At 40.1% G+C, this 17908-nt stretch overlaps 1 protein-coding gene and 1 long non-coding RNA gene across 3 annotated transcripts in view; one reads left to right on the forward strand and one right to left on the reverse strand.

Annotated features, from left to right (window-relative positions):
- Nucleotides 1–704: 704 nt before the first annotated feature.
- Nucleotides 705–1652, reverse strand: LOC122687445. Its single transcript, XR_006339145.1, has 2 exons — nucleotides 1542–1652; nucleotides 705–987 (listed from the first exon to the last, which is right to left on the reverse strand). It is a non-coding gene; the product is annotated as an uncharacterized LOC122687445 (long non-coding RNA).
- A 174-nt stretch (nucleotides 1653–1826) lies between these two features.
- The window catches only part of CHMP2B (charged multivesicular body protein 2B), a 30451-nt gene continuing 14369 nt past the window's right edge, over nucleotides 1827–17908 (forward strand). The window contains exon 1 of one of the 2 annotated variants that reach the window (XM_043892958.1): nucleotides 1827–1959. In XM_043892958.1, coding sequence (XP_043748893.1) covers nucleotides 1926–1959 — 34 coding nt within the window. In that variant the 5' untranslated portion in view covers nucleotides 1827–1925. The remainder of the gene's footprint in view (nucleotides 1960–17908) is intronic. The other variant, XM_043892959.1, reaches the window with a different exon arrangement.

The raw sequence follows: 17908 nt of genomic DNA on the forward strand, positions 1-17908 counted from the left end.
GGTGACGGCAGCGGGGAAGAACAGGATCACTACACACTAACAGCTTATTGCCTCTCAGGCATTCAAGCACTACTCCATGCCATTCATTACAACAGGCAGCCAGGGTAAACTGCCTCTCTGCCACAGAGCTTACTCCAGCAAAGGCCAGGCCGTCGGTGCACAGACTGCCCTGCTTACCTTTTTTCCCCATTTCTTCACTTTTTCAGCTTCCCACAGTATTTCAAATAACTGGAGAAGGAGTAAGATGATTATACTTTTCCTGAGAAAAGAAAGCTCTTCTGAGCAGATTCTTAGCTAAATTTTAGTAGAAACGGCAGGAAGAACAGTTAGCCCTAAGCGCTTTGAAGTCTCTACAGGGGGATAAATGAGGAGGGGAAATCTGACTACTTCAAATACTTAAAAATCCTTGAGACATAATTCATAAAACCAGAGGTGACTGATACTGTTATTGAGGTGTCTTCCTACCAGAAATCACATCTTTGGGAAAAAGTACTATTGTTTTCATCCTGTGGAAGGCAGTGTTGCTTAAAGCACTAATAGATTGGCAGAAAAAGAGTTCAATGCAAAATTAAAATTATAAATAGCAAAGTAATATATTAAACAGAGATGTGTACAAATACAAACACACAGAGAGTGAAAGCGGGGGAAGGAGGGAAGGAGGGAGAGAGAGGGACACATACACACACAAAAATGAACAATGAATTTAAGATCTTGATCCAAACATAATATTTCCCACATTTATGCTTATACACAGAAGGATTCTTTAAATAATTCATCATGCTTTTCCTTGTACATAATATAAAGCTTTTGTTCCACAGTGAACACCGATATACAGGTATGTAGCATTCTAATATCCCAGGGACGGCGGAGCCTGGTGGGCTGCCGTCCATGGGGTCGCACAGAGTCGGACACGACTGAAGCGACTTAGCAGCAGCAGAGCAGCATTCTAATAGGTTCACAGCGTAGCCAGCAATTTTTCTTGAGCAACTGCAAGAAACAGATATTAAAAAACAGTTGGAGACATTGAAACCGGTGTACACCAAATGTGTGTGGATTTCTTTTTTGTTTCCAGTCAAGAGCACTAAATAAAACACGTTGCATTAAGAAAGTTGCTCCCCACCCTTCTCCCGGCCACTTCCAAGCCTAGAAACCGGATCCCTGGAGACCCACACCGGTGATAGGAGCCCCGGGCCCAGGGCCGCAGTGAGCTCCTTGGGTCCTGTAGGGGGCTGCGCGGGTGGGCGTCGGGGAGACTGCTGAGCCAGTCACCGCGGAAAACTCCCAAGACAAACACCACCAGGGCACGGACCTTAGCATTATCATCAGCCCCTGCACTTAGGAAAGGCTTGATACATACAGCAAGGGGCTAGTCATTAATCAACTGGTTCCGGGACGACCCAGGCTTGTCCTAGGGGATTCTGAGGACCCCCCTACTTCCAGTTTCTTGTGGGCACGGAGAGCGCTAAGGGTCATCTCTGTCCCTAGGTCCGCGGAACCCGGACCTAGAAGCCACCTGACACCGCCCGCGATCCCCCAGGTACCGCTAGCACCGCAAGCGTGCATCCCTCGCGGCGCCAGGACCCCTCCAAGCTGGAGAGCGGGCAGCCGCCGAAGTGAGGGCAGCGGCCGCGGCTTCAGGCGCCGCAGTGCGCAGGCGCGCGCGCAGACCGCGCAGGCGCCGCCTAGAAGTGACTTCTCCAAAAAGTGTCTTAGTTCGCGGTCACCTGAGCTCCGGGCAACTCGGCTGCGGCAGGCTTCGTGGATACCCGCTCTCCGCGGGTCCTGACTGCAGACCCCGCCCTCTTCAAGTGTCCATCCGCTCTGCCATCCCGAACCCTTCGAGGGGCTGTCATATCCCTCCTTGTTCTTTCTCACTCGCGGGCCGGATCGGGCCGAGCCGGGCTGCCCGGGTGCGGTCCCTGACCATGGCGTCCCTCTTCAAGAAGAAAACCGTGGATGGTGAGTTCCGTGCCTGGCCGAAAAGGCCTAGCTCTGCGTTTCCCAGGCTTATTTGGGGGACTTCCGGCCTTGACTCTTGTTGCTGTCCCTGGGGGCGGGGCTGGATCAAGTGGCCCCACAGGTGACCGCCTTCGTGCGTCACTTTTCCGCTTCCCTGTCTCTTCGGACTCGCCCTGCCTCAGTCTCACCTGGGCAGTCTGGCTTCCTCTCTCTGATAACGCGGTCCTTAACAGCCCCGCCCCATCCCCAGGTTTCTCCTTCAGCTGTATCCTGAGCATTTCCAGGAGGCAGGATGCGGTTGACCCTTGAGTGCCATTAGACTTGGTGATTTGATGAATTTCTTGTTGGTTTCCTCTGAGTGGTTTACTGCTCCTTCAGTTTGGAGCTGTACTACTTGGGGGCATCCAAACCGGAAACCTGTGTTGACGTGGGGGTAGGGTTGTAATAGGCTCCAGTTACCGAATGAACTTGGTCTGGACCAGTCTTGCCCTGGGAACACCCCATCAACAGAGATGTGAAATAAATGCTTCTTGACTGACACCAGTAGAAAAATAAAAGAAATACAAGGGAGGTACCTGGATTTCGTTTTCATAGTTGACTTCTGTCCCATATAAATATCTTGCTGTCTAAAGTAAGAAATGTGGTTTGCATTATCTGCATAGACTCTCACGTTTTAATATGCTTGCATTGCTTCAGACATTTAACTCAATGTCATTTTAAGGGGAAAAAGTGAATACAGGAATATACAAATTGGTGTTGATAAGCAATGCTTGTCATATATGCTTATATAGCTGTTTAATTAGCCTTGATATTTTTCATTGACTTTACCAGGAATCAAATTCATTCATGTTATTTAGAAATCGTGTTTCTCATTACATGTTGAGTCTAGGTTGTTGCTGGTTCAATCAAAGAATCACTTCTTTGTAAGGGTCTAACTGCCACAAAAGGAGCAGTGGTAGCTAGACAGTGATTGGTACAAACAGGGTGCTCAGTCCAGACGTGGGGTAACTCCTTCATTCCTTTGTATTGACTGTTCCAGTGCCTCCACAATTATTTTGTGGAGGATGACAGAGATAGCATCTTTACCCTCCGAACTACCTTTTACTTCAGCACATGTCTTTTTACCCCTAATTTGTCACACAACATAACACTGTGTGACACATAATAATAATTTTTGGTTATTCTGAGTGGGTGAAATTGACTTTCTATTAACTGAGAAATACCACTTACAATATTTGAAATAACTATCAAGTTTGGGTAGGAAGTAATACAATTATGTGAAATGAGTTTTATGTGTATTTTACCTGAGAATGTTAATCTTTAACATGACACTATTTTTTCAGTGTTCAGTACCAACAGTATGGTTTTCAGTTATTGTATAGTACTCCAGGGGAAAAAAAAAAAGGTTTTTTTTTTTGGTTGTTTAAGTCTCATAGGATGAGAAGTTACTAAACAGAGGGAAAGGGTTGCATCTTCTTACTATGATATTACAAATTAAATTTTTAAAATTGACATTAAAAGCCAAACGTCCTAGCTCTAATTGCTTGATGTCTGTCAAATTACAAAGACATAAAAATCAGTTCTATATTCTCACTGCTGTGCTTCCTGGTGCTTTTGGCAGTCCAGTGACTATTGTACTTGAAGTATAGAGCAGAAAAAAAGACAATGAGGGTGTGCAGTGAGGATGTTTAACTGTATACTTATTTGCAGCTGGGTTAATTCATCCAAGAAATGATGTTTTTGCTAAAAGATCTTAAGGACTTTTGGAAGGAACTATATTACTGACTTAAAGATCTGAGTGTGAAATTTTTGAATATAAATTTGGCCACTATGTACATTTTACTATAACCACCAAACTGCATACTTGATGTTTTCTTAAATTATCATGTCAATTCAGATCCCTTAATGACATCTTAATTGTAGATCTGTACTTTTATTATTTTGATCTGGAGATTTGCCGATGCTTTTATTCTTTATTTTGTCAGGAAAAAAAGAAGATGTTTTGTTTAAAAGGTGACAGCATTCATCTTAGCAATAATGAGGCTATATATTTTGAAAGTGAACGTATTCTTAGGCATTTCTGCCAGATCCTCAGGCTCGTTGATTATTGATCATAAGATCTTTTACTATATGCTATCTTTTTACCTGTTTCAGCAGTAATGAAATTCTGATATATAAGAAAAATATGTAACTGCTTATAGAGCTGGAGAATAATTGAATCTGTCTTGTCTCTTTGGATTGGCTAGAGGAGTTGCATACTATATCATTAAAGAATACTGCATATGTAAATTAAAAGGGGAGAAAACATTACAGCACTTATTACTATTCAGAGTTATGTTTAATTCATTTTTGACACAAAGATGAACAAGTCTCTGCAGTGTATACTTTGTTACAGAAATTAATGAGAATTGTAGCTCAGTGCTAAGGAAGGGAAAGATTCTTTTGAATTTGAAATTACAATTGACTACTTGGTTTTCCTTTTACTGATTTATAAGAGATACATATATACACACACACACACACACATATTATATAGGACTTCCCCAGTAGCTCAGCAGTAAAGAATCTGCCTGCAATGCAGAAGACGTAAGAGATGTGGGTTCCATCTCCTGGGTCGGGAAGCTCCTCTGGAAGAGGTCATGGCAACCCACTCCGGTATTCTTGCCTGGAGAGACTCCATCAACAGAGGAGCCTGGCGGACTATGGCCCATAGGGTCATGAAGAGTCGGACACAACTGAAACGACTTGTGTATATATATGTGTGTATATATATATACACACGCATATATGTTTTTGTTTTGTTTTCCTTTTGTATTTTTTTCCCTAAGTGGACTAATGGTGACCTATTTTTTGAATTTAATTATGAACCTGTAAATTAAGATGCCGTGAGGACTTGTGAATGCACAGCTAAATATGCCTGTTAAAAAGTGAAGCTCTTTAAGCACTATATACTTTTTGTCTGTTATCCTCAACAAAGACAAATTGGAGGTGCTAGTCTAAGCCAGTGCACTGTGTTAGCATATTGTATCTGTATCTTATGTAATTCTTACAAAACCTATAAGTGCTGTTGTCATCTCCATTTTATAGATGAGGAAACTGGGAAGCAAAGGACTGAACAACTTGCCCAGGATCATTCAGCTACTAAGTGAGAGAGGCATGATCTCCTCTCTTTGGGCATTATCATCATTATTTGTTTCTTATTGAAAAGCCTGTAGCACAATTTAATTTTGCTGTTCTTGCTAAGTACATGGAATTCTCAGCATTTGGTAGATATCATGGGGTCTCAAAGAGTCAGAGATGACTGAGTGACTGAACTGAACTGAACTGGTGTAAGGCATACGTTTTGTCTATAAGCCAAAATTTTCTTAGAAGTATTTTCCCTTAACTCAACATTTTCTTAGGAAGTATTTTCCAATCTCATTTTACTCTTCATCTAAATCTCTCAAAGGAGTGATGATGTCTCCTATCTCCACTTCTTTACTTCTCTAACATCCCCCCCCCCCACCATTGTACAGCAGTTTGATTTACATCTCAGGTAATAAATGAGATCTTGCTAAGATCATCAGTGACTTCTAGATCACTGAATCCCATCTTTAGTGATCATCTCTTGGGCTGTGTTTTGCATTTGATTTTGATAATAATTTCTTCCTTGAAATTCTCCTTTGGTTTGCATGACATAACACTGTCTTCATTTTCCACAAATTCCTCTGACTACTCTTTTTCCTTTTATGTTTTTCTTTTCTTTCTTCCTTCCTTTCTTATTGTAACCTTCCCTTTAAATGTTAATGTTTTTCTTGGTTCCATCCTGGATTACCATTATTATAACCGTACATTTTCTCCCTACATGATCTTATCTAAACTGTTATTTTAGTTATAACCTAAGTTCTGACGGATCCCAATTGTGTATCTTTAGATATATTTTCCTGAGTTTCAGACCAGTATATCTAATAGTTTGCTAAGTATCTCCACTTTGATGTCCCAGAGTACCCCAAAGTAAAAGAGGTCCCAAAAAGAATTCATCACCATCTCCTTCAAGTCAGTTCTTTTCCTGGATTTTCCTCTTCCAATGTGTAGGAGTCCTTGATCTTGCCCTCTACCTTTAATTAATTACCCAAGTCCTCCTTTTGTCTCTTAAATGTTTGTCACATATGGTCTTTCTTTTTCTCATTCAGGTCCCATTTATCTTAAACTTTTTTACATCACTTTTCGCGTTTCCTTCTTGTAGCTTCATAGCCTTTAAATCATTCATCTGTAAAGTTGCCTGTGTGATTGATATATATGAAATCCCAATCTTACTATGCTCCTCCTCACTATAAATCCATTTATTGAGTCTCTAGCACGAAAGGATCAAGTGAGTGCCATGCTTCATCTGTTCCTTGTCTTCCTTACTAGCCATGTCATTTTACTGTCTGAGAACCCTTCTCAGATTCATCTGTATATACCGTACTCTTTCTCACTCTGACGTATTTTTAGTTATGATACCTTTATGTGTAGAGTTCTCTTTTTTTCTTCCTGCAGCTAATTTGAACTGTCTCAGGTTTTTTTCTTTCTCTCGAAATTCTTCTTCAGTGCCACCTCAGTTCAGTTCAGTTCAGTCGCTCAGTCGTGTCTGACTCGTTGCGACCCCATGAGCCACAGCACACCAGGCCTCCCTGTCCATCACCAACTCCCGGAGTCCACCCATACCCACGTCCATCGAGTCATGATGCCATCCAACCATCTCATCCTCTGTTGTCCCCTTCTCCTCCTGCCTTCAATATTTCCCAGCATCAGGGTCTTTTCAAATGAGTCAGCTCTTCACATCAGGTGGCCAAAGTATTGGAGTTTCAGCTTCAACATCAGTCCTTCCAATGAACACCCAGGACTGATCTCCTTTAGGATGGACTGGTTGGATCTCCTTGCAGTCCAAGGGACTCTCAAGAGTCTTCTCCAACACCACAGTTCAAAAGCATCAATTCTTCGGTGCTCAGCTTTCTTTATAGCCCAACTCTCACATCCATACATGAGCCCTGGAAAAACCATAGCCTTGACTAGATGGACCTTTGTTGACAAAATGATGTCTCTGCTTTTTTAATATGCTATCTAGTTTGGTCATAACTTGCCTTCCAAGGAGTAAGCATCTTTTAATTTCATGGCTGCAGTCACCATCTGCAGTGATTTTGGAGCCCAAAAAATAAAGTCAGCCACTGTTTCCCCATCTATTTACCATGAAGTGATGGGACCAGATGCCATGATCTGTTTTCTGAATGTTGAGCTTTAAGCCAATGTTTTCACTCTCCTCTTTCACTTTCATCAAGAGGCTCTTTAGTTCTTCTTCAATTTCTACCATAAGGGTGGTGTCATCTGCATATCTGAGGTTATTGATATTTCTCCTGGCAGTCTTGATTCCAGCCTGTGCTTCCTCCAGCTCAGCGTTTCTCATGATTTACTCTGCATATAAGTTAAATAAGCGGGGTGAAAATATACAGCCTTGATGTACTCCTTTCCTGATCTGGAAGCAGTCTGTTCTTCCATGTCCAGTTCTAACTTGCTTCCTGACCTGCATACAGGTTTCTCAAGAGGCAGGTCAGGTGGTCTGGTATTTCCATCTCTTTCAGAATTTTCCACAGTTTATTGTGATCCACACAGTCAAAAGTTTTGGCATAGTCAATAAGGCAGAAATATATGTTTTTCTGGAACTCTCTTGCAAACTGTGTTAAATACCTCACTCCTTGTGCCCCGTCCCACTTTTTTTTTTTAACATCTTCTTGATTTGTATTTTCCTGAATGAAAGTAGATCTTCATGCACTTCCAAAGTTGGATTATGCTTTTCTTAAGTTTTTCCACATTCCACGTTTGGTTGGTTGCATAGAGTCTTCAGCATAAATGAGAATGACTCTATAGCAGTTTAGAATTTAGAGACTAAATGCCAAAATAGTGGCATTTACTAACCAAGAGTGGTGTTCCCAGTATCCAGAGCATCCTATAGTCTACAGCCATCTTATCACCACCCACCTTGAACCTTTAGAGATAATTTGAGGAATGTTATTGACAGTAGAGGAACAAAGTTTCTTGGGTTTTAACTTACTGGGTGCTATTTACGTATGCTGGTTTTCCAGAGTTCAGAGCTTGTGAAGTTTTGACTAAGTTGGATAAATCTGTCAAGAGTGAGTTGTGATGCCACATTTTTGATAGCACAAGAGGGGATAAAATTTATCATCTACGTAAATTAGATCCCCTTCAGAAATATCCCTGCCTTCTTCCAGATAAACTACAACATTCTCATGGTGCTACCTACAGTACCCAGACCTTTCTTTGCATGGTATGTGTTCCCAGAATGATTATTATCCTGAATATTTTAAAACTCAAATTTTGCTTTCTGGTTGGTTCCTAAATTCTTGGCACACCAAAGAAAAATAATTGAATCACGAACACAGTCCTTTTCTGAGCAAAAATATTGCAACATTTTATTTATAGGAATGGAGACTGTTTATTTTTTTTTTTGAACAATTTCAGATCTAAAGAAAAGCTGAAATGACAGTATTCAGTGACTATCCATTTTCTCATTGCCTCAGTGTACCAATTATTAACATTATGCCACGTTTGTTTTCTCTCCCTCCTCTATGTATGTATGTCTTTTTAAGTATATATGTACACGTATCTGGGTTTTTGATGAATTATTTAGGATAAGTTATAGACATCATGAAACTGTACAATCCAGCAAATATTTCCCAGAATAGGATATTCACCTGTATAACCACAGTGGCATTATGGCTCTCAAAAAATTTAATAGTGTACAGAAGTGAAAGTGTAAGTCTCTCAGTCGTGTCTGACTCTTTGCGACCCCATGGACTGTAGCCCACCTGTCTCCTCTGTCCATGGGATCCTTCAGGCAAGAATACTGGAGTGGGTTGCCATGTCCTCCTCCAGGGGTCTTCCCGACCCAGGGATTGAAACTGTCTCTTACATCTCCTGCATTGGCAGGCATGTTCTTTACCACTAGCGCCACCTGGGAACTCCCAATAGCATTATTTAATATGGAGTGAAATTCCAAATTTCCTTAGTTGTCCACCCAACTCCCCCCAATTCATTACTGCTGTTTTCGTTGCTGTTGTTTGTGGGGGAAGTGATTACCTGGGTGATGAAAAGACTTCCCTACTTACGTGGCATTTGAGAGAAAAACACAGTGTTGAGAAAGAAATAGTTATGTGATGATCGGGTACTTGAGCCTTCTAGGCATAGGGAACAGTAAAGTAGGAGGCCCTTTCAGAAGCCCAGGAGCAGTTATTTCTGTATGAAATGTCTTTCCTTTATATTTCTCCATTCCAAACGTGATTCCAAAGGCTGGTATTTCTTTTCATGCTACCGTCTTCTACCTTCAAGTCCATCCATCTATCTGTGAGACTGTTCTTTCAAAGGATCTTTCACGCATTCCTTTACTTATCTAAGCTGGAAAATGCCCGTGGCAGTTTTCTGAAGTTGTTATTGATGAGGATACTAAAGGCTGTGTCTTCGAGACCCACATGAGACCCAAAGATCTGTTGACAGGTAACATCTTAAAACCTTCCTTAAATTCCTGAAAACACTGATATTTTAATAATCATGAACAAATTCATTTTAATGAGTTCCTCAGGGCTTGAGTTACTTTTGAGACTTTCCTGGTCGGGGAAAAGCATTCCTTGTTGCTTCCTTTTATGCTACCATAGGGCTAGACTCCTACTCTCTTCTTAGTGTTCCCCCTCGTCCTTTCAGGTGAGTCCTGCTGAGTTTTTCAACTTCATCCTGGTTTTTAAGCAAATCCCTGGCTGTCTGGACCACGTACAGAGTAAAGCTGTTGGCATGATTCTCTACTATCCTTTCTGTCTCCCATAGTTGTTTATTTATTTTTTGTTTTTATTTTTTCTTTATCATGTATTAAAACTGGATACATTTTCTCTCAGATTTCTGATATACCATGTCCAAAGCCTGAGAAACAGGTTTGCTTTGCATATCAAATTCTGATTTCTTCTCACCCACTCTCTCACTATCATTGTCCTTCTGTCTCTGTAAATTTGATTTTCAAAGCCAGTATTATCTAGTTACTGACCTCTAATATTAATATTTACTTCTTACCCCTTAACCTTTGAGTTTGTAGTGTTTTTGCAGTTTTGTTTTTTTTTTCTTCTTTTTTCTCATCAACCTAAGGAGATGGTGTATCCCCACATGGCCAGTACCCCATCCCCTCTATTGGAGCTCCACGTGACGGCTTCAGCGGAACTCAACGCTCGCAGCTCTTGTGTTCATAGCCATGATCAGAGTTTATCTGATACTCCTTCACCCACGCTACCAGTGCCACAGTGGCCACTGTTTCCTCTGATACTACCTTGCAGAGCTTGCACATAAAATACAAAGAGGACGCTCGCTCTCCTCTTGGATCTCAATCCCCAAAGGCCGGTTCATGGAGACGGTAGAGCAGGATGTGGGACCACTTTGTGCTCTTTTTTCAATCCATGTGATCGTTAGATTCAGGATAGGCAATACAGTTGCATAAATCAAAATGATTTTTCTCCGAAGAAATACATTTAAAAGCGGAGAATGTGGTATATATTAAATTAAAAAGTCCGTCATGACCTTACAGTAAAGTGGCAAACCCAGTTCATGGTAGAGCCAGTGCAGTCTAGGAGGCCAGCTTAAACACAGCTGAGTGGTGTAGTCTGTGAGTTGTGCCTTAGTGCTCCTGAGGCACAGTAAGCTTGATCTCCCTCCCTTCTCTCAAAAGATAGGTACTTGAAAGGCTGAAAGAAAAGAAAAAAGTGGGCTTCCCTGATACTTCAATTGGTAAAAAAAAAAATCCACCTGCAATGCAGGAGACCCTGGCTCAATTCCTGGATGGGGAAGATCCCCTGGAGAAGGGATAGGCTACCCCCTCTAGTATTCTTGGGCGTCCCTTGTGGGTCAGCAAGTAAAGAATCCGCCTGCAATGCGGGAGACCTGGGTTCCATCCCTAGGTTGGAAAGATCCCCTGGAGAAGGGGAAGACAGCCCACTCCATTATTCTGGCCTGGAGAATTCCATGGACTGTATAGTCCATGGGGTCACAGAGTGGGACACGACTGAGCAACTTTCACTTTTCATATCTGCAGCTTGTAATTACTTCTTGCTTTAATCCTCAGATGTGCAAACAGTATGGACATGAACAGAGTATAGAAATAACAGTAATGATTCAAGCTGGGGCTTGGCCTCAAACCCAGTAGAAAATTCTAGTGAGCTAGATCACATGGGAGACCCTTTTATATTTCACTTTTTATTTTTGGGCTCTCTGTTTTTCTTTTCTTTGGTAAGCAGATAGACCTTATTGACTAGGAACCAAAGAATGACCTTAGGTCTGTTTATATCTTTTGAAGTCCAAAATTTAAGTCCGTGATCTTATCACTCTTATACATATGTGTTACTTTGTTCAATAAGAAGAGCCTGAAAGGCTTTCATGCCCAGGGTGGAGCTGGCTGAGTGGCCTTTTCTATGTTGTGCTGGATGTGGGTGAGGAGAAGATGGGGCAGCCCCGGGATCCTTCTGACATGGCCAAGAGGTAACAGAGAGCACACCACAGGCACATCCCTATATTTTCACAGTTTGGAAGTTCAGTACTTCATTTTTCCTTTGTAGAAAATGTCATAAAATCTGTCATAGCTCAGATTTTGCCATTGTTAAATTATCAACCATCTTTCTTGATAACTAGATTTTATTGGTAAATTATTAGCCATCTTTCTTCATAACCAATACATTTTTTTACATATCTTTAAAGAACCTGTTAAATTATGTCTATAAGATAAATCCTTTCACATTTTGGTATATATATATATGTTTCTACTCCCTTAGATTACAGTTAACTAATATATTGGTAGAGTTGTTGACATGAAGTAAAATGGGAATACAAATAGGTAAATAAATAAAATACACTTCTTGCTCTTAGCTTGTAATCTTAAGAAGAAATCAGACCTACTAAGACATAAATTTAATGGGAAATAAACTTTGACTTCAGAACATTAAGAGTGTCTCAGAACCTTTCTCATGTTATTCCTTCTGAATTATTTGAAGACCAAATTACTAACTAGGAGTTTAGTACAGGAATTGTTTTTAAAGAAAATTTGTTTTATAGGATACACCCATTATCTCATATGAAAAAAAATATTTTACTGTCCTTTCCCTCTTACCTTAATATATTTTAAAGTGTTACAGTTTTGTTTTATACAATCTAGTGTATAACATTAGATGCTCTGGGATTATAGCTTAGAACTCTTTAAATATTAATAGGTCATTAACAATAGGCTGTGAAATATGCGGTAGTTAATTTTCTTTATTTTTCCTTCTCTAATATACAGTGACAGTTATGGTACACATAGTTACATAAAATTAAGAAAAGTGAAGTCAAACAATTTCGATTACATTATGTTTTATTAATGTATCATGTCATTAAAGTACATATCATAATACTTGTATTTCAACACAGATGGCTGTATCTAGTCTTTACTCTGATTCTCTGACCCCAAGTGTCTCCAGCACTTCATCAGTATGTTCACCAACCTGGAAACTCTTCCAATCTCTTTAAGAGTTTTTATAACCCAGTCTCTGGCTCTGCTCCCCTCCCCTGAGGGATGGGGCTGAAAGGCCTCACCTTCTAATCAAGAATTTGGACTTTCTGGTAAGCAGCCCCATCCTGAACTCTCCAGAGGTACACTTCCTTAGATCAAAAGACATTCCTATCACTCAGGAAATTCCAAGGGTTTGGGGAGCTCTGTGCCAGGAACTCAAGACAAAGACCAAATATAAATTTTTCATTATATGACCTTAGTAATGAAAAAATATATATTGATAACATTCAAGATAGGGGCACTATGTCCAAAAAATGGAAATTGGGAGGGTTTAAGTAGTGAGGATGAAAAGGTTGATGATTGTTTTGAAAGATGGGGAAATGAGAGCTTTCTTTGCTCTTTTGTTTAGTGTCAGTCTGTAGATTTCAGAGGAAAAACATCATGTGTGTAGACCTAATTAAAGTATGTCCACCTAAAATTCATATGCAGAAGCCCCAACCTCTAATGTGACTGTATTTGGCAATAGGGTCTTCACGGAGATAACAGGTTAAATGAGGTCGTGAGGTGGAGCCCTAATCAAGTAGGACCAGTGTCCTTATAAGAAGAAGAAAAGATACCAAAGAAAAGGCCATGTGAGGACACAAGAAGAAGGTGGCTATCTGCATGTCAAGGGAGAGGGCTCAGGAAAAACCAACCCTGCCGGCACCGTAATCTTGAACCTCTAGCCTTCGGAACTAGGAGAAAATCAAATTCTGTTGTTTCTGCCACCCAGTCTATGGTGTTTGTTACAATAGCCCTAGAAAACTAATAAGTCACGTTTTTTAAGGATAGGATCCCAGCCACTGCTCCATGAAACATTTCTACCCAAGAAATGCTAATAGAGTTTTCTTTAAAAGGATTCCTGGTTTAATGACTTTGGAGAATAATCGACCACATATTCTTCCCTTAAAGGTTGACAATGTACTTTTGTATATTAAATGTTCTTAGAAGCCTTGACGCAAAGAAATTGGTTTAAATTTTTTTCAACTTGAACACATCCCAGATATATTTGCCTACAGACTATCTCCTTCCTCTTTTTTAAGTGAAACATGATTCCCATCCAGAAGTTAGTGGGGGGAGAGAGCTCCTTCTCTTCTCATCTCCTATATAGGTATTGTATGGTTTCCTATTCCTTTGTGTAAGGAACATATAGAATGTGTCTTTAGTAAATCCTGAGTGTGAGCTGTCGACCAATATAACTGAACTGAGAAACAGAGTAAGTAAAGGAAGAGAAGTAGATGTTTTGTAAGTAGGATATAGGAGCTCTGACCTCTTATTTTTAACTTTTATTCAGTCATTGTAGTTGATTTTATATAATGACTTGAAATGTTTTTCATTCTGTTTAACAGTATTAGTTGTTGATATCTGTCTCTGTTTGTAGGGATTATGTCCCTGATAACTTTATTTTTTGTTTTCCTACAAGCTTCACAGTCAGAGGCTTTGGAATCAGAATGCCTGTGGGGTGAAGCCTAGCACTTTTTCTCCCTGGGCAGATTACCTCACCAAGTACCAATTCCCACCTCTGAAACAAGTGAAATAATAGTACCTACCTTTCGGGGTTGTTGTGAAGCACTTAATATACCTATTACTCAGTATAATTAGTTATTTTTATTCTGAGTAAAGTTTCATTATATTAAGAAATGTGTAGAGTATAAGTTGTGATGCTCCATCACTACAAAAGATAATGGTTACTGGCTTTGCTGCTATTTTAATTAAGTTGAAATTCACTTAACATTAATCATTTTAAAGTGAACAGGTCAGTAGCATTTAGTACATTCACAGTGGTGTATAACAACCATCTCTAGTTCTAAAACATTGTCATCACCATAAAATAGAGCCCTGTATCCATTAAGCAGTGACTCACCAGTCCCCTCTCTCTCCAGTTCATGGACATTTGAGTTGTTTGCACCTTTTAACTATTTTAAATATGCTGCATTTGTATAGAGTAATGGTTTGGGTATTTTTTTTCAGTTCTTTTGGGTAAATAGGAGAGAAATGTGAGGTGAGTTGGTAATTTTATATTCAACTTTTGAGAAAGTACTGAACTTTTATCCACAGTGGCCGAAATAATTTACATTCCCACCCACAAGAAGAACTAAAGAACCTCTTGATGAAAGTGAAAGAGGAGAGTGAAAAAGTTGGCTTAAAACTCAACACTGAGAAAATTTAGGTCATGGCACCCGGTCCCATCACTTCATGGCAAATAGATGGGGAAACAATGGAAACAGTGAGAGACTTTATTTTGGGGGGCTCCAAAATCAATGTAGATGGTGGCTGCAGCCATGAAATTAAAGGATGCTTGCTCCTTGGAAGAAAAGTTATGACCAACCTAGACAGCAGAGACATTACTTTGCCAACAGAGGTCCGTCTAGGCAAAGCTATGGTTTTTCTGGTAGTCATGTATGGATGTGAGAGTTGGACTATAAAGTAAGCTGAGCACAGAAGAATTGATGCTTTTGAACTGTGGTGTTGAAGAAGACTCTTAAGAGTCCCTTGAACTGCAAGGAGATCCAACCAGTCCATCCTAAAGGAAATCAGTCCTGAATATTCATTGGAAGGACTGATGCTGAAGCTGAAACTCCAGTACTTTGGCCACCTGATGTGAAGAGCTGACTCATTTGAAAAGACCCTGATGCTGGGAAATATTGAAGGCAGGAGGAGAAGGGGACAACAGAGGATGAGATGGCTGGATGGCATCACCGACTCTATGGACGTGGGTTTGAGTAAGCTTGGGAAGTTGGTGATGGACAGGGAAGCCTGCAAAGAGTCAGACACGACTGAGTGACTGAACTGAACTGAACTGGCAATGTACAGAGCTACCATTCTCCACCTCAACACTTATCCCCCCCGACCCCCGCCTTTTTTTTGGTTATAGCCATTTTGGCAAATGGGAAATGGTTTCTGATTTCCCTAATGAGTAGTGATACTTTGTATCTTTTCCACATATTTGTTGGCCATTTATGTATTTTCTTTGGCAAAATGTCTGTGCAAGGTGTTCACTCATTTGTTGAGTTGTCCTTTGTTTTTGAATTGTAAGAGGTTTATATATATATATACACATATATATATATTCTGGTTTCTAGACTCATATGTAATTGGTGTATATATTCTTCCATTTTCTACATTGTCTTTTCACTTAATAATGCCCTTTAGTCACAGTTTTTAGTTTTCATGAAGTCTGCTTTATCTATATTTTTCTCTTGTTGCTTGTACTTTTAGTGTCATATCTAATAATCTATTGCCAAATCCCAAATCATGTAGATTTACTCCTATGTATTCTTCTAAGACTTTTATGATTTTAGCTCTTATATTTGAGTCATTCTTCTCTTTTGAGTTAATTTTTATATATGGTGTGAGGCAGGAGTCCAATTTCTTTCTTTCTTTTTTCTCACGTAGCTGACTAGTTTTCCCAGTGCCATCTGATGAGGAGACTCTTCTATCTGTTGTAGTGGTGGTAGTTTTAAATTCTGCCTCTTCACTGAAAAGGTACTCTAGTAAAATGATTAAGACCACTGATTTAGGAGACAAGACTTGGATCCAAATCTGGCATTACTACTCACTACCTTGTGACCTTGAGCACGTTATTTAAACTTATTAACACATATTTTCTGATACATGTAAAATAATAGAAAAACCAACTCCATGGCATTATTGTGAACATTATACTGAATTGTTGTTTTTCAGTTGCTAAGTCATGTCTGACTTTTTTGTGACCCCATGGACTGGAGCACCCCAGGATCCTCTGTACTCCACTATCTCCCAGACTTTGCTCAAATTCATGTCCATTGAATCTGTGATGCTATCTAACCATCTCACCCTCTGCCACCCTCTTCTCCTTTTGCCTTCCATCTTTTCCAGCATCAGGGTCTTTTCCAGTAAGTTGGCTCTTTATTTCAGGTGGCCAAATATTGGAGCTTCAGCTTCAGCAGCAGTCCTTCCAATGAGTATTCAGAGTTGATTTCCTCTAGGTTTGACTGGTTTGATCTTCTTGCAGTGCATGGGAATCTGAAGAATCTTCTCCAGCACCACAGTTCAAAAGCATCAATTCTTCAGTGCTCAGCCTTCATTACAGTCCAATTCTCTCATCCATAAATGACTACTGGGAAAACCATAGCTTTGACTATACAGACTTTTGTCAGCAAAGTGATGTCTCTGCTTTTTAATGCATTGACTAGGTTTGTCATAGCTTTCCTTTCAAGGAGCAAGTGTCTTTTAATTTCATGGTTGCAGTCACTGCTTCCACTTTTTCCCCTTCTATTTGCCATGAAGTGATGAGACCAGATGTCATGACCTTAGTTTTTTGAATGTTGAGTTTCAAGCCAGCTTTTTCACTCTCTTCTTTCACCCTCATCAAGAGGCTCTTTAGTTCCTTTTCGCTTTCTGCCATTCGGTATCATCCTCATAATTTCCTCTTGCAGTCTTTATTCTAGCTTGTGATTCATCCATCCTAGCATTTCTCATGATGATATTCTGCATAGAAGTTAAATAAGCAGGGTGATGATATATAGCCTTTCATACTTTTGTCAGTTTTGAACCAGTCAGTTGTTCCATGTGAGTTTCTTACTGTTGCTTCTTGACCTTCACACAGGTTTCTCAGGAGACAGGTAAGATGGTGTGGTACTCCATCACTTTAAGAATTTCCACAGTTTGCTGTGATCCACACGGTCAAAGGCTTTAGTGTAGTCATTGAAGAGAAGTAGATGTTTTTCTGGAATCCCTTTGTTTTCTCCGTGATCCAATAGAATGTTGAGCATTTGATCTCTGGTTCCTCTGCCTTTCCTAAGTCTAGCTTTTATATCTGAAATTCTTGGTTCACATTACTGTTGAAGCCTAGCTTGAAGGATTTTGAGCACAACCTTGCTAAGGATGTAAAATGAGTGCGATGGTGGGGTAGTTTGAACATTCTTTGGCTTTGGGATGAAGACATCTTTTCCAGTTGTGGCCACTGCTGAGCTTTCTAATTTTGCTGACATGCTGATTGTAGCACTTTAACAGCATCACCTTTTAGGATTTTAAATAGCTGACTGCATTTCATCAGAACTCTTCACTATGACTTGTCCCTCTTGGGTAGCCCAGCATGGCATGGTTCGTAGCTTTATTGAGTCACACAAACCCCTTCGCCATGACAAGGCTGTGATCCATGAAGGGATCACATACTATATGTAAAGTACTTAGCAGGTTTCCTCGCAGTGAGGGGACAGTTTGGCAAACATTACCATCCATATCTGTGATCTTTTGAAGTAGTCACTATTTAGTAACAATTAATCTAAATTATAGTCAATCAGGTAGACTAATACTTTAATTCTTCAAAAGGTAAGACTGATGGATCCTCATGAATTGAGATAAATGAGAAAGACATTAACA

This window comes from Cervus elaphus, chromosome 31 (genome assembly GCF_910594005.1).
Source record: "Cervus elaphus chromosome 31, mCerEla1.1, whole genome shotgun sequence".
Lineage (NCBI taxonomy): Eukaryota > Metazoa > Chordata > Mammalia > Artiodactyla > Cervidae > Cervus > Cervus elaphus.